Consider the following 27,281-nt stretch of genomic DNA (forward strand, 5'->3'; position numbering starts at 1 on the left):
TGGGAGGCGCCATTTTCTTCAAATAGGATAAGCTATAATTGAAACTAATTACAACTATTTGATGGTATGCAGACCATATTTAAAGCAATAAAACTTTGGTACTTTAGACCAATATTACATTCAAATTAATGGTACGCATACCATATTTTCTATCCTATTTGGGCCATACTAGTCACTTTCCATAACCTGCAAAACAATACATTTATACAATATACCATTCACCCATTCATTTATCAATGAATGGCCCACATAGCTGGTTAGTAGAACATATTATGCATCACATAAATATTTGCAGCAATTAATCAAGGCTTCCAATAATCTACAAATTATTCAATCCTTATTAATTCTAATCGAGTTGTTTTAACCTTAAAGGAATGTAGACCTAATCAAGAGTTTATGACTAAAATTCTCCCACTAAAACCAAGAAATTTACATGCTTTACTAATTTTAAACATAAAATTGTATTTCCTAGTCCAACTGGAAACATACAAATTTAGTTAAAATATAAAGCTCATATAAATTATTATTTAAATCCTTTAATTTATTTTCAGTTTATTAAATTAATTAATTTAAATTTAATCAAGGTTTTAATTTTAGTAAAATAATTAGTATAAATAAAATTTATAATAATTAAATTATTCAAAATTAAATTCCAGGAAAAAATAAAATTACGAATTTTAAATTTAATTAAAATCGTTTTTCCAACTGAAAATTAAAATTAAATTAAAACGAACCAATCGGGTCAAGACGAGGGCATGGGCTCGCGCCCATGCCTCGTCGAGTCCAAATAGCAGCAGCCCATGCCACTCGACTGATCGTACGACAAGGCCGAGCGACCATGCGCAAACGCATCAGGCCCAGCGAGCCACGCTTGCGCGCAGCCCACTCGCCCACTGTCGAGGCACGCTGCTGGGCAACGCAGTTGGACGAGCCAGCCATTGCTGCCCGCGTGCACGATGCATTGTGCTCGTTCCTTGCCCACTCACCCATCCCGCCCACTTGCTCGCAGCATTCGATGCTAGGCAGGGCTGCTGCCTTGCACTCTCGCGCCACGCCCTTGGTCGCTGCATTCGTACCGCATGGCCGACGAGCTCCCTTGCCCGTCGTCGCATGCCCGCACTATACAACACCCCTTAAGGGTAACACTTAGCGTCCATTGCTTCGTGCGTGCAAGATTCGTGAACGGATTTTATAAAAATCAAAACTTTATTATTTAAATTTATCGACTTATTAATAAATCATATTAATTTCATAAATTTAGGGCGAAAATTCGGAAATTTATTATTCAAATTAATTTCCGATCCTATTTATTTTCATGGATTCAAATCTAGGTCATAAAATTTTAAAACTTTTCAATTTTAACAAACTTTATGGTGGTTTTTAATCATGGATTCCTAATTAAATTGCTAATTAATTATGAAAATCAAATCAAATTCTAAATTATTCGAATTTCAACAAATTAATTACAATTACAAATTAGGTTGTATAATTAACAAGCTTAGGCATTAAAATTGTTAAACATGTACAGTAGGTCAAAAGGCGTTTATAAGAACGTATATGTGTCGTGTAGAGCTCTCCTTACTACGCCACATCGCCACTACTAAGTATACTAAGTATCATGGTATGTCATTGACAACAAAAAAGCATGTAGTAAGGATTGAACACTAGACCTCTTGAATTAAAAGTTTCAATTTTTACCATCCTATATAGCCACAATGATGTTACATCTTTCAATAAATAACAAGATATAACCTTCTAAAATGAATAATAATGAATTAAAGAAAATAACGGAAAAACAAAAGGGAATTAATTACTTAAGTTTTTTTTTTTTTTTTTTGACGACATTACTTAAGTTATAAATGTACAATTCTTCTCTTCTCAACTTAAGCTTAAAAAACAAAAAAAAAACTTAGGGTAATGGAGTGTAATTATGAGTGTAGAAGAGGGAAACATTGACAAGGGTATAAATAATCAACTAATCATGAAAACCGAGGAGAACTCGACTTTGTTTTGATTTTCGGATATGGGAAGGAAGTTTGTTGACCGGCCACTGATCTTGCATGGAAATTCGATAATGGCACCAGCTACGCACATATTTTTTTTTTCAAAAAATAAATCCCACTAAAAGTAAAACCCTAAGCAATACCCGGACCACAAACTAGTTTTTACATTATTAGGGTGTAACTTTAAATGATACCAACTCTAAGTAAAAATTTGTGACTCTTACACAAATTAATAATCCGTAAAAAGACTTGCACCCAAAAAAGGAAAAAATCCGTAAAAAGACACGTTAGAAAAAAGAAAAGAAAAGGAATAATACTGTAAAATCGTGCATCAATTTCCGTCATTGTAATTTGGTTCTTTTCCTGACATCTTCTCCCGCTCTCCTTTGTCGTTCATTTGGGTTCTCTCACTATCCCCATCAATTTTCTCTCTCATCAGTTTTGTACCTTTCAATCAATCAATCAAAGAACCTCACACCAAATTTCCATCAAAAAATCCAAAATCGATTGAACACCATCTCAACCAGTTGCAGAAAAGGGCAAGAAATTTCTCTAACAAAAATGGAGTTTATCACCTCTTTTTACTTCTCATGAATCACAAATTGATTAGGTTTTGTTTGTTTATCTAGTTTTCCGACAAGTTCTACTTTGTTCAGGTTAGTTTGATTTTCGTTCGCCTAATTTTTTTTTGTGTAATTTGAAAAATTGAGTTTAATTGGTTTATTTTTATAGAGTTGCATGATTCATAAGAACTTATTTATTGTAAATCCGTTGCATGGAATTTTATTATGCAATATGTTGTTTGATTACTTGAATTTGCTGTCACTTGAACTGGACGACTTATCTCTATGATTGTATCGACATTGACTATTATATTAACATCGACCGTTAGATGCTTATTTTCACTGCTTTTGCCAATTTGTGTTGCCTGATCAACAAATTCAAGAAACATGAGTAAGACAGATTCTCTCGGAGTTCGATTTCAGCGATTTTTTCTTGGATTATTTGTTTGCTGTAAATTTCACTTGAACTGGCGGTGTTTGTTATTTTGACATTGAATTTTAGATCAGATACCTAGTTTATTACTTTTGCATAAAATAAGTAATAAATTTAAGGCAAAATTGTCAAAAAGTACCTTCTTTTTGCCTCACTTAGGTAGCTAGTACCTTATATTTTCAGTTTTGTCAAATAGTACCTTAGAATTAAAAATTTGTTTTAAAAATGGTACCTTGTTGCAACATTCCGGCCAAAATCAAATTTTCCGGCCATTGATTCAACCTTCCCTCCAAAAAATTGTGCGTGCGAAACAAACCTAGCCAAAAATCACGCGCCTATGTTAACTTCTTATAAGAACACCAGAACAACAACACTTAGACAAGAATTTTAGATTTACACTCATTTATTTTGGAGGGAAAGCAACTGGAAATACTTTGAATTTGGTAAGATGATGAGCGCGTGTGAACACGCGATGATTTCCCTCTAAAATTGTGGCAATAGCCGGAATCATTGGCCGGAAAATTATGATTTTGGCCGGAGTGTTGCAACAAGGTACCATTTTTAAAACAAGTTTTTAATTCAAGGTACTATTTGACAAAACTAAAAATATAAGGTACTAGCAAAAAGAAGGTACTTTTTGACAATTTTGCCTAAATTTAAGCCACGAATTTTGGAAAGATTGCAGTGAAGTTTGATTTTCCTGGAATTACAAAGTATCTAAGATTCACACTTCACGTTGCGCAGAAGGTTCCTTATGATGGTTCATGTTAGGCGACCCCAATCATTTTGGGACTAAGCTTGGTTGTTGTTGTTCAAAGTATCCAAGATTTCAGGAAGCTATTGGATGCTCTTGTTCTTCATGAGAAGCATCTGCTGATCATAAATTCAAGTGTTTTTAGTAAATTTCTTTTGATACAAAAATAAAAGTCATTCTACAGTATTAGTGCAACATTTATCTTACTTTGTAGTATCAAGACAACATTATAGGTTATTGTACTATATCAATACATTGATTGGATGTCTCTTAGTTAATTTTAAACTTAATATTTAGCACACATGTGAAAATGACTAAAACGACTTAGTATTGTTTATGGGAGGGTTAAGTTAAAACTAAAAGTTTGGTGGTACACTAGCGAGACTTTTTGATTGAGTCCTTGTTTTGAAATTTCAGACTAAGAATTGTTCAATAATGACTCTTCCAGTTACTTGGAGATGGGATTTTTTGTACTGCCTGGTCATGTTTAACGGTGCTGATTTTCTTGAGTGTTAATACAATCAGGTATGGTTGTTGGAGAGAATGGAGAAGGTCCTGCTGTGCTGCAATTGCACAGATGGGATCCTTCACATATCCAATTGGATCTATCGGAATATCGGGAAGCTTTTCTCTCCCCTACAAAGGAGCTCTTGCTGTTGCTTTCATATCAAAGTGAAGCCATACTGCTCCCTTTATCAAGAGGTGACACTATTCTGTTTCAGGGTGGGTAAATATTTTAGTAAATTATTTTAATTTGTATTCACATATCTTAACTTTTTGTAGGTGACTCATACTGCATTACCTCTGAAAGTTGTAAATATGAATGTCAAGAGAGTTTAAATTTGTCATCTCCTTCCGCTCTTAGGTCTGATTCATTGGATAATACTCCAAGTACTTCTGAATCAGTGGCAGTGGTTTCTAATAATGGATTTTCTGATGAGAGCAATATTTCACGATCTAATAATTTCCCTTTTATATCTGATGTAAATTCGGTAGCTTGGGGCTTGTGTGGGGATACTTATAAACAGCACAAGGAAGCACCATTTAGGGAGTTTCTCATTGTAGTTGGCAATTGTGGTGTCACATTCCATGCATTTCGGCAAGTTGGTGAAACCGATGCAATTGTCAGGCAGTCATTTGAAGACGAAAATAAGCTAGGAAGATGGATGGAATGGGGCCCATGTAGTGTGTCTCCGCGTGATAAAGAAGCTCTTGGAGATGTCAGTGTTGCTAGTTCCTTGACCTCAAAGAAGTGGCTAAGGTCCTTTTTGAGCTCATCCAGGGTTATGGAATCTGATGGCACTGTTTGGACCCATTTTCCTGAGAACTCGGAGCTTCCCTGCTCGGCAACTGTTGTTTCATTTGTTGTCGATTTCACCGATTCTATACTTATGGACTTTTATTCTGGTGCTCGTTCTGTATTAGATGAAGGTGCACATGAAGAGAAAGGAGTTCACATTCCGGTGGGTCATACATCATTGGATGGCATAAGTTCGGATGTGAATGTTGTTGCCAGCAGTTCCTATACTTGTTTCAGAGTATTCTCAAGCTGGTTTCATTACTTAATTGGGTTTGTTTTGTCACCTGGGTATGATAATATCAAAAACAGTAGTGATTTTAGTTCTAAAAGCCGGGACATAGTGGTTATCGTTGCTCTCTTAGACACATATGGGCTTAAGTGGCTGTATTCTGTCAAGCTTCCACAAAAGGGTATAAGCTCGGAAGCTGAGTGGGTAGACTTCCAAATTTCTGACAAGTTTCTTATTTGTCTTAACAAATTTGGATCCATTCTTCTACATGGTGCAGTGACAGGGGAATATATTGCCTATTTGGATATCTTACATATACACGGACTTAAACCTGAAAAGAACTTGGACAAACAAGAAAATTTATCAGTAGATGTGAATGATAACGAAAAAGATAATATGTTACGAAATAAGTTTGACGATACTTGTATCCTGAATCCTCAAGCTCGCAGTTTTGCCTACAAACGGAGTTTCAAAAGATTGATGGTTGCTCCATATTCCTGTCTATTCAATGTTGTTGACGATTGTGGTGTGCTTTATATAATATGTGCTAGTGATCATGTGCCTGGTAAATATGTTATGTTTGACAAGATTCTTCCACAATATCTGAAGCTTGGTGTTTTGGCCCCATGGGTTGTTGGTCATTCTAATATAAGCCAACAGAAGGTGTTTTCCGCTTCAGGCTGTGAAAAGTCACTTATCAGGGATGACTTTGGAAGTTTAGGGTTCCAGCATGTTCAGAACTGGAATATTCAAGGGATGGTCAATGAAGATGACTTAAATTTGAGTGGTTTTGCTGCAGTTTCCCGGCAAAGCATTTCAAATGTTGCAGAATCTAAATGCTCTTGCTGTATAAGGAAGTTATTCATTCCCATTGCAAGTCATGGTATGGCGGACATTATTTGTTTTTCTCCTTTGGGGGTCACCCGTCTTATTAGAAGAAAGAGTACAAAAAGTGAAAGGAGTTGTATTGTTCATACCAGTTTGTACATAGAGTCAAACTTTTGTGATGACAATTGCTTGAATCTTGTAAATAAAACACTTGACTTGCAAAATGAAGCCAATGTTGTTGATGAAGAGGCTGTTGGTTGCATTTTCCAGGGTTCTTTATATATCGTTACAAGGAAAGGAGTATCAATTGTTCTTCCCACTGTCTCATTGTCATCTAACTTTCATCCCATTGAGTCTTTGAGCTACCAGTACACAAAAAATAGTGAAGTGGCGTCACTTAACTTGCAGAAGTCATTGATGTATGATAAATCGAAACAGCTTGGGTCACCATGGCAAGTGGCAGTACTTGATAGAATTCTTTTGTATGAAGGTCCCGAGGAAGCGGATAGGGTGTGTTTGGAAAATGGTAAGTTCTTTCTCCAACTTCCAAGCTAGTTTACTTTTATGTTCTGTGTTTTTATGCTTTGAGCTGAATGAGTGAATCCCCATCCCTTTTTAGGCATTTTAGAGTAGCAACTAGCAAGGGGTTGTCAGGAAGAACTTGTTGCTGATATTTTCGTTGAGAGTCCATGTCCAGTATTTATCAATTTGGTAGAGTCTACTATGTTATCTCAATACTTCTTTGCTCGACAGGCTCTCTCTTTAGCTGACTTTCACAAATTTTTGTCTCTTCCGGAGTAAGTGAAAGGAATGATCATGGGATTGTCATAATTATTGATTACATTTTATAAATTTCAGCAATCACTGATCTCATAATTAAGACTATAAGTTTTGAGTGTCCTTACTCCTTAGTACAGACTACAGAGTACTTAGCCTTTTGTTGCTTTGATTGCACATTTCTGTAGATAAGAAATTTGTTACTGGTAGAATAATATTACCCAAAAGGACAAAACTGTCCCCAGAATAGGTTTATAAACATAAGACCAGAAAAACCTTAAGATTCCAAGTCTTGTTAAGAAATCTTTTTTTTCTTCCAGCCATGACTTTCACAGTTACTACTTAATATCTAATCTCAAATCCTGACTCCCTGTACAAGCTTTTACTCCCGAAGTAAGTCTGTAGTTCCCATCTGGTCAACTTGACCATGCCACTTGTGGAACTAGTTGCACTATATTTTCCCATTGATATGGAGGATTACGAACTTGTATCTTGATGAACAATCGTGTACAAAGTATGGATTTGAGCTCCTTGTCTCAGTTCACAAGCCAAACCCCGAAGTGTGAATGCTATGAATTAACTCGTTAGTTGCAGATGCTTTTTTCATCTTATGTCCTATATCTAGAATTATTCTTATTGCCAAAGTAATAAGAACACTCCCTCTGTTTTTTTTATGCACATACTCTCCATTTTGAGGTGTGTATCCTTTTTATATACCTACTTTAACTTTATCCAGGTAAACCCATTTTACCATCTTACCCCCTTAACCCCACAATATCTATATCTTTTCACTCACCCTTTTCTTACACCCATCAGGCACCCATCCTTTTACTACGCTTCTCGTACTTTATTCACATTTTATTATACCCACTCACCTCTCCTAGAAACAAGAGTATACAGTAAATAGGTACATCAAAAACCCCGGAGGGAGTACTAACTTATTTTTCTGGGTTTTATCATTTACAAAAGAAATTTATAGTTGGTAGTAATGTATATATATCTTGTGATTGTATGCAGGGTGGAACCTCCGAATTTCCCGGCTGCGCCGACTGCAATTGGCACTGGCATACCTAAAATTTGAAGAGATGGACCTGTAAGATGTTCCACATCATTGCTTTCTTAAATTCGTGTTTAATTTTAATGGTGACATTACTTCTTTTTCTTTCCGAGAACTCCTGGACCATCTCTCCCTTAGGCTATCATGTACTTTTCCTGTCTTCAAATTTCTTCTTGTTAGGATTGGACATGCATATTAAGAGTGTTCATTACTCTTGTCATCCCAATATATTGTGCTCGCTTAGCATTTGCTCGAAGTTTTAGGATTTATGTTAGTGTTTGGTTATCAAATGTATTTTTTAATTAAAAATTAGATATGATGGAAGATTGCGAAGAATTTATTTTGTTTTAATGAGAGAGAAAGAGAGTTTGGGACCCTTAGTAGTGGGAAGAAAAAGGTTAACAAAAATTGTGGGCTATCGCCAATTTTACAAAGCAGCAAACTAAATTAGGAAAGATGAGGGAGGTGAGCAAAACTAAATTAAACAGGAGTAGGAGAGTTTAGGCTTCTTTGCCAGTTGTGCATATAGTTAATTTGAACACAGAAGGTGGAGCCATAACACATGGGTTTGGGTGGGGGTACTTTCTCCTTTAAGGTAACGAAAATATAATCTCTTGATAGTTCATAAAGGATTTCAAATAGGAATACATGATGATAATTTGATGGCGGAGAGAGTTTATTATTCACTAGGCCAATAAAAGAATAGTGCCGGTGCCACTTATACTGCAACGCTTTGTTCCAACTGTGCAATAGCCCCATAAATAAAAATCTGGACCGTTGATGGAGAGAAGCATTTCCCTGAAACGTACGCTGGCTCCTTTCCTTTTAAATAAGCACCACATTTCCTTAGGAACCAACTTTAACAACATCTGTAACTCAACCCTTCACCCTTCTTTTCTAATTTCCAAGCCTTTTCCTTTAATACAACACGCTCATTGAAAACTAGGCTAATTGTAAGTGCCAGAGAGGTGAGCCCAAAGATATAAGAGGAGGAGGTGATCAGTGGCTCTTCCTTACTTTAAGAAGCTACACCGACTTGCAAGACTTAGGTTTCTCCTTTAAGGCACATCCTCAGCTAGACAAGTGAGCTATTATGCTTTCTTCAAAGGATGGATGGGTGCTTCCTAGGCCCCATCTCTTGAGTCTGGAAAGCATACTGGTTGCATCCTTTTACTCCATATTATGAGCATCCTATATTCCTATCGGATCTGTGCTATCCTCCCAAGTTGAATCAATGTCTACCCTTTGCGTTGAGATTTCTCTTCCTCGAGTCTACTACTCCCTCCAACCCTTTTTGGTCTTCCCATTTCCTTTTTGCACGTTTTCCATTGCACATGTTTTATCGTTAATATCTCTACTTACATGTTAGTAAAAAGTATAAAAGTTTGGTATTCTTAAAGTACTCATTAGTACGAACCTACATGACCATGTTTTTTTTTATGCTTCTCCGTTCTTTTTACTTGCACCATTTGCATTTTTACACTATTCATACACTCTCTTTTATCAAAATTTTGTGATTTATACATAATGAATTATATATTCATGTGGGATCTTGTTAGATTCGTCTCGACATATATTTTTAAAACACCAACTTTTTATAATTTTAGCTAATGTATAATTAGAGATTACTGGCTATGATTTGCATTGACAAGCGTGAAACATCAAATGGTGCAAGTAAAAAAAAAAAGGAGGAAGTGTATTGGAAATAATTTAGAAGGTTCTATTTAATTGTGTATAGTTACAAGATTCCAAATGGGAAGAACAAAAAGGATCGGAGGGAGTACATAAGCAGTTGTGTTTGAAGGTTTCAATATGCAGAGAAATAATGAAAAGTTAAAAATTCACGAACATCGATAGGATTATACCTTCGGCCGTTGCCCAAGTGAAAAACTTTCAAATCCCAAAAAGTTGTGTAGGAATAAAAATAGTGATACCTTGTGTCGTGGATCTAATACTTATCGTTGTTCCCTTATGGATCTAGTTACATGACTTTATCTTAGTGTTCAACTTTACCATCCTAAAGATAGAGTCTTCCACCTAATCATTGTAAAGTCTAGATACGAAAACATCCAAATGCTTTTGATTCCTATTCCTATATCCTAAATCCTCACCTCCTGAATAGTTGCACTCTATGTTACTCCGACACTCCATTTGACGGTGGGTGTCGGTGTCGACACGACCCGACCCGCGACACGACACTCGACACGTGTCCGGGGAGGTGTCGACACCAGTGTCGGAAAAGAGTCCGATTTGAAGTGTCGAAATCGGGAGTAGAAAGATAAATTTGAAACCCTAGATCCAGAAATTGAAGGTGGGGAGAAGCGAGAGAAGAACAATTATGTTGGGGCTTTTGTTGTTGAAGAAAAAACGCCTAGATTGCACTCTTTGATTCTGATTTTCACCGATAATTGACTGTTTGAGAGTCTTCCATGGTTGTCTTCGTTTCCTTCCGGTCATTTTTCTGCCTTATGCTGAGTTATGCGTTGTTGGTGATGGTGAGTGACTGAGTGGTGGACTGGGCTTTCCAAACTTATTCTTTTTTTTTTTACCCTTTTTCAAAATACCCTAGGCCTACCAGTATACTTCGTAATAAATAAAAGAAAGGAAAAGATGGGAAGTGGGGAACAAACCCACGTGCTCACTGATAACTTTACAAAAAGTCAGCATTTTTTTTTTTTCATTTGTTTCTTACTTTTTCAATTCTTTGTACTTTTAAACTCTTTTAGATAGGTTTTATCCTGCTTTAGAATTTTAACTTAAACTTAATTAATATGTTTATTTTCATTTTTTTTTATAATTATATTATTTAACACTATTTTTGTAGTTTTTATTAAAAGTGTCGATTTTTTTTTTCCGACACTTGCAAGCGAGCCGTGTCTAAAAAAAAGGTCAAGACACTCCTTTGACCGTGTCGGAGTGTCTGCAAATATTTGGATCGGAGTGTCAGATACTCCGACACCTTGTCGGACACGACACCGACACCCGTGTCTGAGTAACATAGGTTGCACTCTTGCATCTTCTGAAGGTGCAATACATAGAGAATAGCATTAAGTCCACACGATGTTCAAAGTTTTGGATTTATGCAACTATGCAAGCAATGTTACAACATTTTATAAATATTTCTTAACAATTTAAATTTTAAGTGAGGGCATTATCAATATGTTACGTGGACACCAAAGTGCTCAAGAGTTGACTTATATAATAGAGATGCAAAATGGGATTTCCAAGGGTTGTGTGTACTAAAAGTACCTTGGAACGGCTCCCCGTCGTAAAACACCCAAAATTTTAAGCTTCGCATTGTATTTTGATATATGAGTTTTTGGAGGGAAAAAAACAGTTTAAGATTCGCACATTGTATTTTGATATATGAGTTTTTGGAGGGAAAAAAACAGTTTAAGATACGCACATTGTATTTTGATATATGAGTTTTTGGAGGCAAATCCAAGAAAATAATGGTTTTTTTTTTTTTTTTTTGCATATGCCAAAACAAAGCAGAGATTAACTGCATGATTTTACAATGTGCTGCCGAGATGTAGCTAAAACTTTTAGGATATTTTTTAAAAGCTTCAACCAACAACCTATGAAAAGCTCATGTTGTGCTTGTGGAAATTTCTTTATTCATCCTTTTTGGTGATGGCTTGTGCTGTTTTTGTTGCCTGGGATGACTCAGTCTGCATACTGAACTCAGAAATGAACTGAAAGCTATTACCAATTGCCTTTGGTTCAGTGGTGATTGAGGCTGAACTTGGTAGGGAGGACCCCGTGTTCGATCCCCCGCAACAACAATTGGTGGGAGAGGACTGAAACCTATCCACTCAGAATTCACCCCGAATCCAGATTAGCCCTAAGGGTGAACCGTTGGTACACAAAAGAAAAAAGAAATGAAAGCCATTGAGAGTAAATATTTTCTGGGTGCTATCATTAATTAGTCTTTCTTAACTGGAAAGCCTTATCTTGTCCGTCTTTTGTGGTAGTAGCAACGGGAAGTCAGGAGGATGATGGTCCTGAGCATTTTAAGCAGACACAATATTTGTATGTTTTTCTTTTATGATTAATTTCTTATTTATTTAAACTTTATGAAGACAAAAGAAGCAAGAGGACAAGGTGCCTGCATGAGTAACTTGCTTTAGTATTGGGGCCAACCACCAATGTGCTTCTAGAGCTACTCGATTTGCTACAGCACCTGTGCATTCCCCAACGGTATCCTAAAGTTCATCCACTAAACAGTAGTACAGAATGTCATGTAACTTCATAAAAAAATGTACAGCGCATGAGTGTAGATCGACAAGCTATGGGTTCTTTCGAACATAATTCATTACATTGTTAGAATCGATAGTTGGTGTATAGCTTGTCGCTAAGGTATTGGATGTTGGAGTTTTGGCTGAATCATTGCTTTATCTGTGACCATAGTGCACACCGTTGCCATCCAAGATTTAAAACCCTGCTGTTTCCTTGTTTCACTGTCCTTGTTATATTTTTTGGACTACTGAATATTTGAAACTTAAGGATGCTTATTTGTTGATGTCTTCTTTGGTGGTTTATTGAATGCACAGAGCCTTGGGAATGCTTGCTGAGGTCAATGTAGCTGAAGAAGGGATTTTGTTATTGATATTTGGGGCCATTTACATGATTGTTGACAGAGTTGGAAAAGATGCCGAGGTTTCTGCTGCTTTAAGGTATGATAGTTGAGTGTATGTGAATTTTTAAGGCTAACAGCCATAAGGCTCATATGAGTATATGACATATTGCATATCATCTTTGGTTTATTTATCGTGATGTACCTTATATATTGCATCCAATTTGGCTTGTCGTCTTGTGGTGTGACACGTGTTTTTATTGTTTATACATAAGGTAGGCAAGTATATGCATGAGTTAGTTTCTTTTGTCACGGGTCTCATGATTACCATATGTTTTCAAACATTTTTTTTTGGTCTTGTCTTGCCATCTCTTTTTTTTTTTTTGTTAAGAGGATAATATGATGCTTTTTTTTGTGGGAGTAGAGATATTAAACTAGTTCTGAGAAGAATTCGATAAGAATAAGAATTTGGATTTTGGAGGATTATAATTCCGACTTCTGCTTTATATTACGAGATTCATGGTTTAGTCTGGCCACATCTAAACAAATCTGAGTTATTATTATTTCTCTACTCATTCTGCGTCATGTTCATTTATGGCTGCAGAATACTAGCATTAGGAGCTGGCTTCGCAATCAAGATGCTTCGGAAATATGCTATTTTGCAACTTACGAATGAACGTGCATTACATAGGATGGATATCTGTTCTCAACCTCTACTTTTGTCCTCTAAAGAGCATAATGAATTTCCAGATTCAAGAAGGCTACACGAGATGGCCTATTATTTGGAGATTATTCGTAATATCCAATGTCAACTTGCTGCTAAATTCACGAGGCTGGGGAAAGGATCGGTATGGTTTCTGTTCGTTGTTCGCTTTCTTCCCCATTATGCTTGTCAATAGATAGATTTGGGTTGATATAATGTTATCAACTGCTTGCGGTTACAGGTTGATACCTTTGAAGCACAACATCCTGAAGGCCCACAGAGCTCATCCGAGGATCACTATCAGCTTTCTTCTGCTGCAGATAGTGTGATATCAATGGACAAACAAAACCAATATGAACCTACCTTACGGGATAGGGATGTGGGCTTTAATGTATCTGAGAAACTTTCATTAGTGCCTGTTGAACCACTGGGTTCTAAATGTCTGGTGAACTCAGAAATGCCAGATGAAGAATCAATCCTTGTGACAGGAGTGATTCCAAAAAAGAATCTCTTCTCTATGGAGAACCCTAAAGCAATGTTTGCACGTTGGGAGATGGACAATTTGGACTTAAGGAATGTTGTTAAAGACGCTTTACTGTCTGGCCGCCTTCCACTTGCAGTTCTTCAGCTTCATCTTCACCATTCAAAAGATTCTGTGGATTATGAGAAGCCTAGCGATACTTTTGCTGAAGTTCGTGATGTTGGAAGAGCAATCGCCTATGAACTACTCTTGAAGGTATTTTTATTTGTGGTTAACATAACTAGAAGACACAATATTTTGACGTTTTGTACTAAAAACTAGCAAAATGATAGGGTGAGACTACATTGGCTGTTTCAACTCTGCAAAAGCTTGGGGAAGATATAGAAGCTTGTCTAAAGCAATTGCTATTTGGTACGGTTAGCAGATCGATGCGGAGGCAACTTGCTGAAGAAGTGAAAAAATTTGAATTTATCAGGTCATATGAGCTGGCCATACTTGATAGAATATCGTTGATTGAGGTAACTGTAATAGGAGCTGTTGATACTTCAAAGCCAAGATGCTTAGTAGTTGCTCATAATTTTATTGAGCTGACATGGATATCTTTTACTTGTATGACAGAGAATTTACCCGTGCAGTAACTTTTGGAAAACATATGCATCCCGGAGAAAGGAAGGAAATGAAGTTTTGTTGTCTACTGAAGTATCTGAAGATTATAGCTTGCATCTCTTGTTTCCCCCTGCTTTCAGAAATCTTATTATCGAGTGCGGTGACATTGATGGAGTAGTTTTAGGTTCATGGGAAAATCTTGAGGGTTTCGGTAGCCCTGAGGCCGACGATGACAGCAACCATGCGGGGTACTGGGCTGCAGCTGCTGTTTGGTCTAATGCTTGGGACCAAACAACTATAGATCGTGTAAGTTGTGTTTCAAGTACTTCACCGTTGAATGCTTAATACTTCTCTATGACTGGTGGAATTTTGCAATGTTGATTTACTAGCCATCTGGAATAAAGTATTTGTGGTGCTTTTGGTGACGAATCCCAGATTTTGTTTATTCTCGAAGTTGTTTTTGTTTTTCCCCTTTGGGTTTTCGGGGGGTGGGGGTGGGTACTTGGGGATGTGTTTGAGGATGGTTTCAGTAGGAGATGGTTAATGATTTTATACTTTGATGACACTTTGCTTGAGTTATCCAACTAGTAAACTTTTTGAAATTCAGGTGGTACGATATTTGTCTTTAAATTCAACATACGTTATGTAGATGCTTATACACCTGTTTTTTTTTTAATGTCCTTTATCGATTTAGTTTATTCTTTGTCCGTAAAGGTACCGCTAAGCAAATTGTTATCTTCATGTCCTGTAAAACACCTTGTATTTTAGGACTCAGAGATCGTGGTATTTGCTTCAGGAAAAGCTTAAACTATATCTTTGTTGAGAAAACTTTTTCAGTGATCGCACTTTGTTGTCCTTTCGTCGTCTTACTCCCGTCTTCTCGAGGCTCATGATATCTGAACTATCAAAGAATATTGTGCTTTCAACACACTTTCTGGAGATTCTTTTTGCTTTCCGAACAAACATTTCCCTCTCATTTCACTGTAGTATATTTTATGGCTTCTTTAGAGAATGACAATTGATACATAAGCTTCTATTTTGTGGATATTGCTACTTATTTTGGCACTATTTTGCAACCTATTGGCTTTGGTCTTTATTACTAGGTAATCTGATTTGAGTATTTGTAGCTAACACATTGCTTTTCCGACCCTGACAATGATTAACATTTAATCGAGATTGTGGTTTATGCTTTGTACTATCTCCATCTTAATTTTTGTCACATTGTTAGTTCATGCTCAACGCATACTATCATAGTGCATTTTTCCCTGACAAGTAGATATTGCTGATTCTACCTCTATTCTTTTATATGCTTTAACAGTAAGCCTATGGAGCTGAAATTGACACATGCTATGCCTGATTGGAGAAGATTAACACGTAATTACGGCCTGTTTTGTTGTTTTGTAGATTTTGCTGGACCAACCTTTTCTATTGGGTGTTCATGTCATGTGGGAATCACAGTTTGAGTATCATGTATGCCATAATGATTGGGAGGAAGTATCTAAACTTTTGAACATGATTCCAAACTCGTTACTAGCTGAACGAAGCCTTTTCATCAGTCTGGACAGTTTGCAGTCTGCTTCTTCAACTAGATACAATGCCGACTTCCCAGATTATGGAAGTTATGCTTGCTCTCCTGATGAATTAGAAGGAGTTTGTATCGACATTCCAAATGTTAGAATATTTAGTTCTTCAGCAAATGATATGTGCTCATCATGGTTGAGAGTGCTCATAGGTAAGGAGCTTGCCAAGAGATTCATTTTTCTTAAGGAATATTGGGATGGAGCAGAAGAAGTAATCTCTCTGTTGGCCCAATGTGGCTTGCTTGATGGAGAAAATGGGATGTCCTCTCAGAATGGATCCTTGCATCACTCGGCCATTCTGGATTCTGCAGATGTTGGAGTAATGCACCCAAATACTTTGCAGGCCTTCCATAAACTTCTTGTGCATTACTCAGCGCAAAATAACTTGTCATATTTCTTAGACCTTTATCTTGATCATCACAAGTTGGCCTTGGACAATGAGTCTATCAGTGCATTACTGGAAGCGACAGTAAGTTTTATGTTTTGATATTAGTATATAATGGACTACTCCCCTCCCCCCCCCCCCCCCCCCCCCCCGCGTTGGTCCTTAAGTTTTTTCCTTGTAAAGGTGTCATAATAGCTCTGAGTTTCATATGCAGATTATTTTCCTTGTTTACGGGTCTCTATATGGATTTTGCATCCCCTACTCCCCTCAAAAAAGAAAGGGAAAAAAAGAAGATAGTTTTTTGTTCATTCTCTCAGTCTGTAATTTGGTGTAGTGGTAAATTACCTTTTGCGGACACTTTCCTCTACCCATAGAATTAATGAGGGGAAGCTTGAAATTTTAAATTGAAAAATGTTTACTTATTGTTGAATGTGTTTTTTAGCTCCAGGAACTACCGAGGTCCTTGAAATTGGTCCTTAAATTTGTACTCCAATTAATGAGTAATGACAAAACCATAAGTAGCACTGAACTATTGCGAAGAAATAGATCAAGTAGAGAAAAAGAAAATCTGAGGAAAAAGGAATATATTGTACTGCTGGAGAAAAGAGGCTTAAATGTTGAATAGAATAGACCAGTGCGAAGACATTCAAATCAATTTACCAGTTAGGGTGAATGGGTAGTATTTCTGTAATTAGGACTGATTTGATAGTTGAATGAGACAGACATTGATGGTGAGAGAGAGTAAACACTGTTTGCGGTGTATGCGAAGACACTCAAACCAATTTACCAGTTAGGGAGGGTGACTGGGTAGTATTTTTGTAATTAGGAGTAGGTCAGATTTGATTAATTGATTGAGACGGACTGTCGGACAGTGATGACAATGGAGAGAGTAAACACTGTGTGCTGTGTATGTGCTCTTACTGTTGGATATTTTGCGCCGTCTTTTCTTGCACCATTGTATGGATACATCAATTAATATGAGTTGGAGTACAATTATTTCGTGTTGTTTAATTGAATGAAAAAATCAAATTATTCGTCGATTCTGTTGCTAACAATTTAGCTACCTTAACTTTACTTCATTTTGTTTCCTGTCTAAAATGTTTCACATGTACCTACCTGCTAGTGATGGGTAATTCTGTACCTTTTCCCCCCCCCCCCCCTTCCTGTAGAGTGTTTTCCGTTGATGAGATCCATATTGGGTACAGAATGAAAATCCCACATAACGGTTTCATCTATTTTTTCTATTTTCAGGTGGTAAAAAACAAGTTGTAATTTTTTTTAGGTGGTAAAATACAAGTTTTAGTTTTTTAGGTGGTAAAAAACAAATTTTCAATTTTTTTAGGTGGTGAAAACAAAATTTCCTAAATATTTTTATGCATGAATATGTAATAAAGATGCTTACTCACAGGGGGATCATCAATGGGCAAAATGGTTGCTCTTTTCCAGGATTAAAGGGCACGAATATGATGCATCATTTTTTAATGCCCGTGCACTTCTAGTGCGTGATGTAGTCTCTGACGGTAGCCTCCCTGTATTGGAGGCTAATGAAATAATTTCTACTGTTGATGATATTGCTGAAGCTGGATGGTTAATGGCAGCTCTGGCCACATTAATGTTTGCTCCCTTGCCTATACAAAGCTGCCTGAGCAGTGGAAGTGTGAAGAGGAGCTGTAACTCTTTCCAGTGTACACTCGAAAATCTGAGGCCGGCCCTCCAAAAGTTCCCTACCCTATGGCGCACACTTGTGGCATCCTGTTTAGGACACGATACTACTCAGAGCTTCTGGGGTCTTAAAGGGAGGAATGGTAAATCTTTATTGTCTTTCCTTGGTTCTTGGTCACTCTTTGTTCAATTTCTAAGTATCAATAATTATTTGGAAATTCAGCTTTATCGGCGTATATCAACTGGCGGGATAGTGTCTTTTATTCTTCTGGTCACGATACTTCACTTATGCAAATGCTGCCTTCCTGGTTTCCGAAAAGTTTGCGGAGATTAATTCAACTTTTTGTCCAGGTTAGTTTCTGTTTATTCTGCATATTGGGCTGCTATTTATGTTTACAGAAGAACCTATAGCACTTGCTTGATTCTTTCATTCATTTCTCAAACAATGAGATTTAATATACTCCCCATTTGATAAATGATTTGATTAACTGACTTTGTGGAAGACTCTATGTTTGGTTTATTGGTCTGGTGACAAATTAGGATGTCATTTACATAGGAGGTTCTTTGGGCTGACACTGGAATATTCTGAATATTGATTATTATGGCATCTTATTTGGTATGTTGCTTTAGTAGGAAACTAGGTACAAGGAGAAATGTTATTTGGTATCAATACTAGGGGCTCACTTGTTCCATCATTAGGAATGATATGAATCAAGAAAGTTAAATAAGGGACAATAACCAGTTTATTCAAATCTCAGCTATTGTTATTCATGATGTTAATCTAATTCAATGTCATCAACGATGTAATTGATCCCATTCAACTCATAGGTGAAGTTTATCTTTGTGGGATTTAGTCTCGAGTTGATGTGTAGTTGGATAAAAAAGAGTACGGAGTTGGCTATTTTGTGCTTAGCCTATATCAACTCTTTTTTTTTATGGGTTGGGGGGTTTGGAGCCAACACCTCCAGCCTCCAGGATGTGAGCATGGTGTGTGGCAGTCAAATCTGAAAAGATGTGGTCAACTACCCACCACTATGTATTCTGACTCCATTCGGGTTTGTGAGTGCACACGAATTCGGAGCTGTGTTAATCCTGGAGGGCGACCGCTTTTGTTCTACTGCACCAGGAGGTAGTGCGGAATCGTCTTTTAGGACAGTGGTATCCCACGGCACAGCAATTGTACGTTGTATGTTCATCCGTTTGGTCGCATGTTCCAGATATGTCCTTCCTAATTATCTTATTGTTGCAACATTATTTTGTTATTTGATTTATTCGCAACATGTTTACCATCAACTGCACGCCTACACCCACAAGACACTCCTCAAACCCACCACCCATTTATGAATAGTGCTGACCGCTGCTGGGCCTGTGACCGAGAGTAATTTGAGAGGGAAGCAAAAAAAGGTAGTTTTGTATTTCTGGAACTGTGTTTGTATATTCTCTTTTGGGAAGGTACAAAGTTCGATTAAATAATCAAACTTTAGGAATCGCAAGAGATGAGCAGAATAATAAAGTCTGTAACGGCCTCCATTAAGGTTAATTAATTAAACCAACGGTTACGTAATCAATACAGATTCCCGTAACAATGTTTTAACCAAAACAGCCCGTTACCAAAAGGAATAGGTAAGGCCTACAAAACCCACCCACGCCCGCGTGTCGCATTCCCAAGTACCATGGCCCGTGGCGCAAGGCCCGAGCCCGACCCAACCGACGCGCGTGTGTGTTATGTGTCCATCCATACAACTCTCACACTTTCTCAAACAAGAGTTACACCCTCAACCCCAAATTATAAACAAAGTGGAAATGAGGAATTCTTTCAATGTGGGACAAAAACACTATTCACATTTTTACACTCTTTTCTTTTGTATTTCCCAACAAGGACTTCCAACAAAACAATGGTAGAGGGTGGTGGAAGTAGATGAAGGTGGCGATTGCACTGGCAGCAGCTGAATAGTAGTGATGGTGGTGGGGGAAATTTTCGTTTATCTTCTGTGGTTTGATTACTTTAGAGTGGTAGTGCACATCCCAGATTCGCATGGGAATGATGTCAGTGAAGAGACATGGCAATGGATCGGACTCGTGTCGATTGTAGCAAGATCCAAGTCCGATCCAATTACTTATCGGACCCCAAAACTTTATCGGAATCTGAGTCTAAGTCCGGAACTCCGAAACCCGAGTCCGATCCGATTTCCTTAACGGGAGGTCACGACCCGATCCGACATACCTCCGACAGTATCCAATTCCATCCGAATCCATTCAAATGCTCCGTGTAACAGTTTTTCTCAACATTTCCAACAAAAAAAGGAAATGTGTATTAAGACTATCAACAATTATGTGGTACATATTACTTTTAATTCTAAAGCTTACTTGTATAAAATTAAACAAGAACAAATCCAAGTTGATTACATACACTGCTCTTACATCGGTTACATAAATTACAATTAAAACTATTGTGAAATTGAACAAGAACAAATCTATGTCCCAAAATTCTATTTAAGTCAATACAAAAAATCTGAGAGTAAAAGGTTCTTATAATGAATCAATGATATAATCATATACCTACAGATCTACCCCAATATAACTAAACCAACCGGGCAACCGTACCTTAAACAATTAATTCAAACCACAAATCATCACAAATAGACCGAAATCAAAACCGCAACACAACAAATCAAAATCTCGCAACACAGTAAATTGATGCATGTTGGTTAAAGTAGCGTGAGAGAGTGTGAGGGTGGAAGGCGGCGATGGTGGCTGAAGTTATTGGGAGAGGGGGTAGAGGAGAAAGGGGATAGGAGAGAGAGAAAGAGATCTATAAGAACGGCGTGAATAATGTTTGGCTATTTTACACCCATCAAGTCCGATAATTGTAAAGTATCCGAGTCCGATCCACCTCCTATTCTGATTCAGACTTCTTCTATCAGACTGGGATTCGAATTTTTTACCGTCGGACTCGGATTCGAATTTTTTACTATCGGGCTTGGATTGGACTCTTTCCTTCGGATCGGGTCGGACTCAGATCGGATCCCGGCTAAATTGCCATCCCTGGGCCGCATTTGGGTCATCGCACTACAAATTGAGAAAGGGAATTAGTTTGTGAACCAAATTCTTGAAGAGAATCAAGGGCTTCAAATTCCTGTTAGCCCTCTGAACAAACTTCATTGTAGTGTATGTATGAGAGGTTTGGTCATATCTTCCTTAGATATCCCTCCTTGGTATTCATTATAAACAAGGTGGGTATTTACTATTTAGTTGTTCCTCAGGGTTCGTAAAGCAGAGTCTTTCTAAGGACTCTACGTTATGGGGATCCATGTCAGTTGTGACAACAATCTTTTTGTGGTCTAACACTGCAGAGAAGTTCCTATCCACTGTGGTCATGAGGAACTTCTGCTCTTTTTACTAGCAAATGTCTCATCTATCACATACAGTTTCAGTGTTCTAACTGAGCAAATAACTAATGGTTCTCCTTGCCTTGAGTGCCCCTCTTCACTCTCTCTTGCAAATTATTGCTTCTACCCTTTATATCTTTTCTGTTGTTGCTGGTGTAGGGTCCACTGGGATGGCAGTCAATGACAAGTCTGACAGCTGAAGAAGCTTATCTGCAGCGTGATATAGAATTTCTTATGAATGTCCAGGAATACTCTGAGATTAGTGCAGTGTCCTGGGAAGCCGCAATCCTGAAACAGATTGAACAGGAATTGTATCCTTCTTCCATAGAGGTAAGCCAAGATTATCTGATCCTCCTCCTTCAGTTTTTATGCCTATTTTGTTTTGTGTTTTGAGAAAGCTAAAGTTGTATTGCTATTCTTTGTGAGTTGTCTAGAAGATGGTAAAAAGAATGTATTCTCTCTCCATTCCCAAGTATGATGAACATTTGTTATATGCAATCCTTTTATGTCAGGAAACTGGACTTGCTCTGGAGCAGCACTTGCACCGAGGACGGGCGCTGGCTGCCTTTAACCAACTTCTTGGTTCTAGGGTCCAAAAGCTGAAATCTGACGGCCTTGACAAAGGACAACCTAGTGCATTGCTTCGTGGACAAGCAACCGTCCAATCAGATGTGCAAGCACTGCTTTCCTCATTAACACTAAACGAAGAATCTGTTCTTTCCTCGGTGCGATCATCTTTCTTTTCATTTTGGATCAGTAACTGTAAATTATGCAGTGAACCTAAAGCTTATAGCTATCTTGTTTGTGACTGGCTGCCATGTCCTCTTTTCAATTCATTAATCACGAAATATGGGCGCTTATCTAGTGTGTGGATGCAAGCCCTGTTCTCTTCATTAAAAAAAAGTTATATTTGGTAAAATATGTAAATCAGTATAATTAAGTTTTATTCTCCTAAGAACAAATACAACAGTAAATCAATAATAAGTTTAGCCAGTAAAAATAAGTTATTATAAAGTAAACTGAAGTTTCAATCACTTCTAATCTGTAAAAGTAATTCCAGTTCAGTAAAATGAGGTGAAGAGAACAGGGCTTAAGTATGTCTAGCTACCGCTGGAAATTGGAAAATGTGTAAGGTAGAAATATAGCAGCTTGTTTGCAGAAATAAATTTCTCGCTTTTATCCTTGCCATTGTCCTGATCTCCTATGACAATTCATGTTAGCCGACCCCAAATCATTTTGTTGTTGTTGTTGTTGTTAATCATTTTGTTGTTGTTGTTGTTGTTGTTGTTGTATCCTTGCCATTGTCCATGCTACTTTCCTGTTACAAAGTATGTCCAGGAAGACCTGTTTAGGGAGATAGTGGTAGTTTGTTCTATGTCTGATTATCTTGTTACGAATATAGAACTTGTCATGAATTTCTTGCTAAAAGTGTCAGCGCTTGCATCAGTCTACTAATCTTCATCGTTCTTAAGTTAAGAAAGTATTTCATCATTGAAAGAGTCAAAGCTACAAAGAATGATTATTGGGACTCGGAGTCCACCGAATTGAGGAATCCGAATAAGTATTAGATAGTCATGCTCTATGTCTGATAAAGACATGTCAGCGAAATCCCGTGAGTGTAAGCCCATGTCGATGCTGAAGACGCTACCCTTTCGTTGTATCATTTCTTTCCAATAAGAATTTCATTACTGAAGTTTGAGAAAAGCAGATGAGATGTCTAGTTCTCATATATTTTCAGTTCTATGCTTAACCTTATGAAGAAAAATACGTCTTTTTAATTTGTCACATGAATCTCTATCTGCGTACTTTCTTGAATTTAATTGATTTGTTTTGTTACTCTCCTTGCTTCAGGTTGTGCCCCTGGCTATTACCCATTATCAAGACTATGTGCTGGTTGCTTCATGTGCTTTACTGCTGGAGATTTGTGGTTTATCTGCTAGTATGCTTCGTGTTGACGTTGCTGCGTTGAGACGAATACATTCCTTCTATAGATCCAATCAAATTATGCAACAAAACCAACTCTTGTCCAATAGTACCACCCTGCATACTGCTTCTAGTGAAGTAACGGTTGCAGATTCTGTTGCTCAAGCTCTCGCAGATTATTACCTTCACCAGAGTGGAAGTGTAAATAAACAGGAGGATTTTCAGAAGCCTATTACAAATCACCATCCTCCAACTCTATTGCTTGTCCTTCAGCATCTTGAGAAGGCTAGTCTTCTAGTGTATGCTGGTGAAAAAACATGCGGGTCATGGTTGTTAAGTGGCGATGGCGACGGAAATGAATTAAGATCTCAACAGAAGGCTGCAAGCCAGCACTGGAATTTAGTTACTCTTTTTTGCCAGATGCACCAGATTCCTTTAAGCACTGTGTACCTCGCTTTCTTAGCAAGAGACAATGACTGGGTATGTGCCGTACTTGCTTGTTAATAGAGACATGAAGTTAGAGGATAAAAGATGAAGGTTATCTTAGATGTGAAGCAAGATGCTTTGTAATGTTTGCTAATTACTGTAATACTGTTCCATTAGGTTGGATTTCTCTCAGAGGCGCAGGTTGGTGGTTATCCTTTTGATTTGGTGGTTCAAGTGGTAAGAGACTCTTTCCTTTCTCAATTGGATCAGAATTCTTTTTTTCATGATAGCTAAATCATCAACTTTTATGGTTGTGAACTTTTCTTCTTTAATATGTTCCCCTTTCTTGGGGTGTCATTTCAGGCAGCAACAGAGTTTACCGATCCACGTCTTAGGACTCACATATTAACAGTCTTGAGAGGCATGCAGTGGAGGAAGAAGGCTTCCTTGTCTTCTAGTTCAGATTCTCCAAAAGGCAGGACTGAATTTTCCCATTCAGATCAAACTTTTGGTACATCTGCAGAACTATTTCAAATATTAGCTCAGTGTGAGAAACAAAAAGAACAAGGAATGGCACTTCTTTTGAAGGCAAAAGAGTTGAGCTGGTCTTTGTTGGCTGTGGTTGCTTCATGTTTCTCTGATGTCGCTCCATTATCTTGCTTAACTGTGTGGCTTGAAATTACTGCTGCCAGGTAAATTGACTCCTTATGTAAGAAAAAGTCGCGTTATGCTTTGAGGATCCTTTTCTCTTTCTTCTATGTGATTATTTTTCCATGTGAATATCCTCTAACAGTTTTAACTTTCAATTGAGAAAACTGGAAAAAAAAAAAATGTATGTGCATGCTTATGTTGCTTACTTGTCAGTATCTCCTATTAATACACGTCTTGCTGCAATGGGTGTTTGATATATTACACAATTTTAGCCAGAAATAAAGATTAGAGGTGAATAAAATGGCAATATTGACTTATTGATGTCTTAAAGGTCTGTGTTCGAGTGTTTTGGAAAGAACTGTTTGATGCTAATGGCTATCTGTCAATGATGAGAAGGATACGAGAGTTTCAGGAGGCTGCAAAATAGATAAGACAGTACTTGTATGATACTGGTGTTACAATAGTGAACAGATAGGTCTTTTACCTGATCGTCACGAGTCTCCTGACTTGTCAGACTTGACAGGAGGTCTGTGTCTAACAGCTGAAAATGTCTTTCGGACCTTGTTCTTGAGAAGGATACTAGATGACGATCAGGATGGAAGAGAAGGGATGCAAGGTTTTTGCTGAACTCAGTCTGTTTATCCCATAGGCAAATTAAACTGCTGAGTTAGATGGTTGCACGCTTGATCCTAACATCCTAAAGTGATCTTTATCCCAAAACTACTTTAAAAGGTCTCCGTACCCATCTCCAATGACACTTTCTGGTGAAGTTTCTGTACTATCTAAAATGATAATCATAAACATGTATATCAACATGTCAAAATATTTACCTTAATTTGGGCAATATTATACAGAGTAATTTTATGCTATGTTTAGTCATCATTTTTTATTCTTTAGATGTTCCCCTATGAGGCTATGATACTGTTCTCTGTTGTTTTGTTTAGTAATCATCTACCAGCCCTCCCCCAAACCACACACACCCCTTTACAACTTTTCCTTCCCCTCTTTTCAATCTTAACTCCACTTTGAGCACTATTGGGGCTTTCTTCATCCCTTTGCCAATGGAAGCCACTTATGTATTTACTTGCTTTTACCTGAGAGGCATTTCTATAAAATAAAAAAATTCAGTCAATTACTCCATTATCGAGCTAGGCCTTTGGGTAGTGATTCTTTCTTTACTCCTTACATTAACTTATTTTCTTAATTATTAGGATTATCGCTGTCCTGGAGCTCAAATAAGCATTTTCTCTTTCGTTAATGCTGGTTCTTGTCAGAGATATATTACTCTCTCCGTCCCAATTTAATCGTCGTAATAGATTTTTCACGGAGTTATTGTAAACTTATATCTATTATAGTTTAATATAAAAGTAAGTGTCGTGGGAAATAGTGGAAGAACTGTTTTTCAATTGAATGTGAGAGGATGTGGGGCCATATCTTTTGATAATGGGAAGAGAGAAGTAGTAAAATATTAGTCGGTCCATACCATAAAAGGAAGCATGGCAATTAAATTGGGACGGACGAAAAAAGAAATTGGGACAGAGGGAGTATTGTTTACAACATTTCTCTGGGAGCCATTTTCATTGGAGTGTCATAAGGTTTCACAGGGGTGCTCTGTGCTCATCTATTCAAACATGAATTTTCTATATTATGCTTTAGGTCCCAGTCCATGAAAGGTGTCTTTGTCTACAACCATGTATGAAAAGCCTCACTGAGGCTTTTTTAATTTTTTGGTTCTAGGTGAGGCGCATCTGAGTCGCACATCAGTCAATTTAAAAGAAGATTTATGTAGTGAGTTAGTGTTCCTCACTTCAATGAGGCACACTGAAACACGCCCAAGGCATGCCTAGCGAAAACCCTATCGCCTTAGTGCGCCTTGAGCTTTTTTATACATTGGTCTACAAACATGGCTGCTTTATTTTTCAGGGAGAAGAATTTATTTTGATGCGACAGCTTTTTTTGTTTTTTGTTTATTGATGACTTTCAAGTAGATCTCATATGATTTTACTGATGAATATTTTCCTTACTATCTAAAAGAGGGAAAAAACAAAGATCTACATTCTGTTCACTTCAAGAATTAAAAAAAACCCCATTCTGTTGGTTTTACTAAGCATCTTGGTTCCATAAACACTACATCATTTGCAATGAGTGTACTTCTAAACTTTTTATTGCTCTTTCTGATGTTTAAATACAGGGAGATCTCTTCAATCAGAGAAAATGAAATTGCTTCTCAGATAGCAAGCAATGTTGTAGCCGCTGTAGAGGCTTCAAATTCCCTGCCAGCTGGTGATAGAGTTTCAACTTTCCATTATAACCGGAAAAGTCCAAAGCGTCGACGGCTCATGAATGATATGCCAGAGGACTTCTCTTCTGCCACTATGAATTGCACCGTAAATGATCATGCAAAATTACTTGTTGAAGAGTTGAAGGAATCAGGAACTACGGATGATATCAAATTGGTGAAGAATTCAGATGACTGGTCCACGTCTTTGCCAAAACTGGTTGCCGTGCTTTGTCAACAAAATCAGTTCCTTCCTTTGCTAAGATCTTTTGAAATGTTTCTACCCTCTTGTCCTTTGTTACCGTTCATCCGTGCTCTTCAGGTTTGTTAGCTCAATTAACTTTTTGTATGAAAATACGCGAATTGCTGTTGGCTTCTTAGCTTTCTTGTTGGAATAGAGAGAATGTATTTGGTTTATGTTTTCTACTTAATGTACTCTAGAATTAGTCTGTTAACTTCTGTGTTTGGAAAAAGTATGCCTTTGGTAAATATTTGAAGATTAAAGATAAACATATGGGGCCTGTTTGGTAAACAGCGGTTTGAAGTGCTTTTAGCGGATTTGGCACTGTTAGAGGTTTGACCATGTTAAACAGCTAATTCATGTGTTTGGTTGTAAGCGGTTTCAGTTAGCGGATTGGACCTAAAACGCTAATTTTGAAAATGTACAATATACCAGC

The 27,281-nt window shown here is 37.4% G+C and overlaps 1 protein-coding gene across 2 annotated transcripts in view; it reads left to right on the forward strand.

Annotated features, from left to right (window-relative positions):
* The first annotated feature begins 2,351 nt into the window (after positions 1-2,351).
* Positions 2,352-27,281, forward strand: part of LOC110796306 (uncharacterized) — a 34,905-nt gene continuing 9,975 nt past the window's right edge. The window contains exons 1-18 of one of the 2 annotated variants that reach the window (XM_056840712.1): positions 2,352-2,659; positions 4,279-4,455; positions 4,537-6,636; positions 7,905-7,980; positions 12,498-12,620; positions 13,125-13,368; positions 13,465-13,959; positions 14,037-14,222; positions 14,323-14,616; positions 15,715-16,359; positions 17,684-18,080; positions 18,161-18,288; positions 21,486-21,656; positions 21,839-22,051; positions 23,178-23,729; positions 23,853-23,912; positions 24,039-24,367; positions 26,518-26,926. In XM_056840712.1, the coding sequence (XP_056696690.1) occupies positions 4,281-4,455; positions 4,537-6,636; positions 7,905-7,980; positions 12,498-12,620; positions 13,125-13,368; positions 13,465-13,959; positions 14,037-14,222; positions 14,323-14,616; positions 15,715-16,359; positions 17,684-18,080; positions 18,161-18,288; positions 21,486-21,656; positions 21,839-22,051; positions 23,178-23,729; positions 23,853-23,912; positions 24,039-24,367; positions 26,518-26,926 (6,597 nt within the window). In that variant the 5' untranslated portion in view covers positions 2,352-2,659; positions 4,279-4,280. Of the gene's footprint in view, positions 2,660-4,259; positions 4,456-4,536; positions 6,637-7,904; positions 7,981-12,497; positions 12,621-13,124; positions 13,369-13,464; positions 13,960-14,036; positions 14,223-14,322; positions 14,617-15,714; positions 16,360-17,683; positions 18,081-18,160; positions 18,289-21,485; positions 21,657-21,838; positions 22,052-23,177; positions 23,730-23,852; positions 23,913-24,038; positions 24,368-26,517; positions 26,927-27,281 lie in introns of those variants that run through there. The other variant, XM_056840713.1, reaches the window with a different exon arrangement.

This window comes from Spinacia oleracea, chromosome 3, assembly GCF_020520425.1.
Source record: "Spinacia oleracea cultivar Varoflay chromosome 3, BTI_SOV_V1, whole genome shotgun sequence".
NCBI lineage: Eukaryota > Viridiplantae > Streptophyta > Magnoliopsida > Caryophyllales > Amaranthaceae > Spinacia > Spinacia oleracea.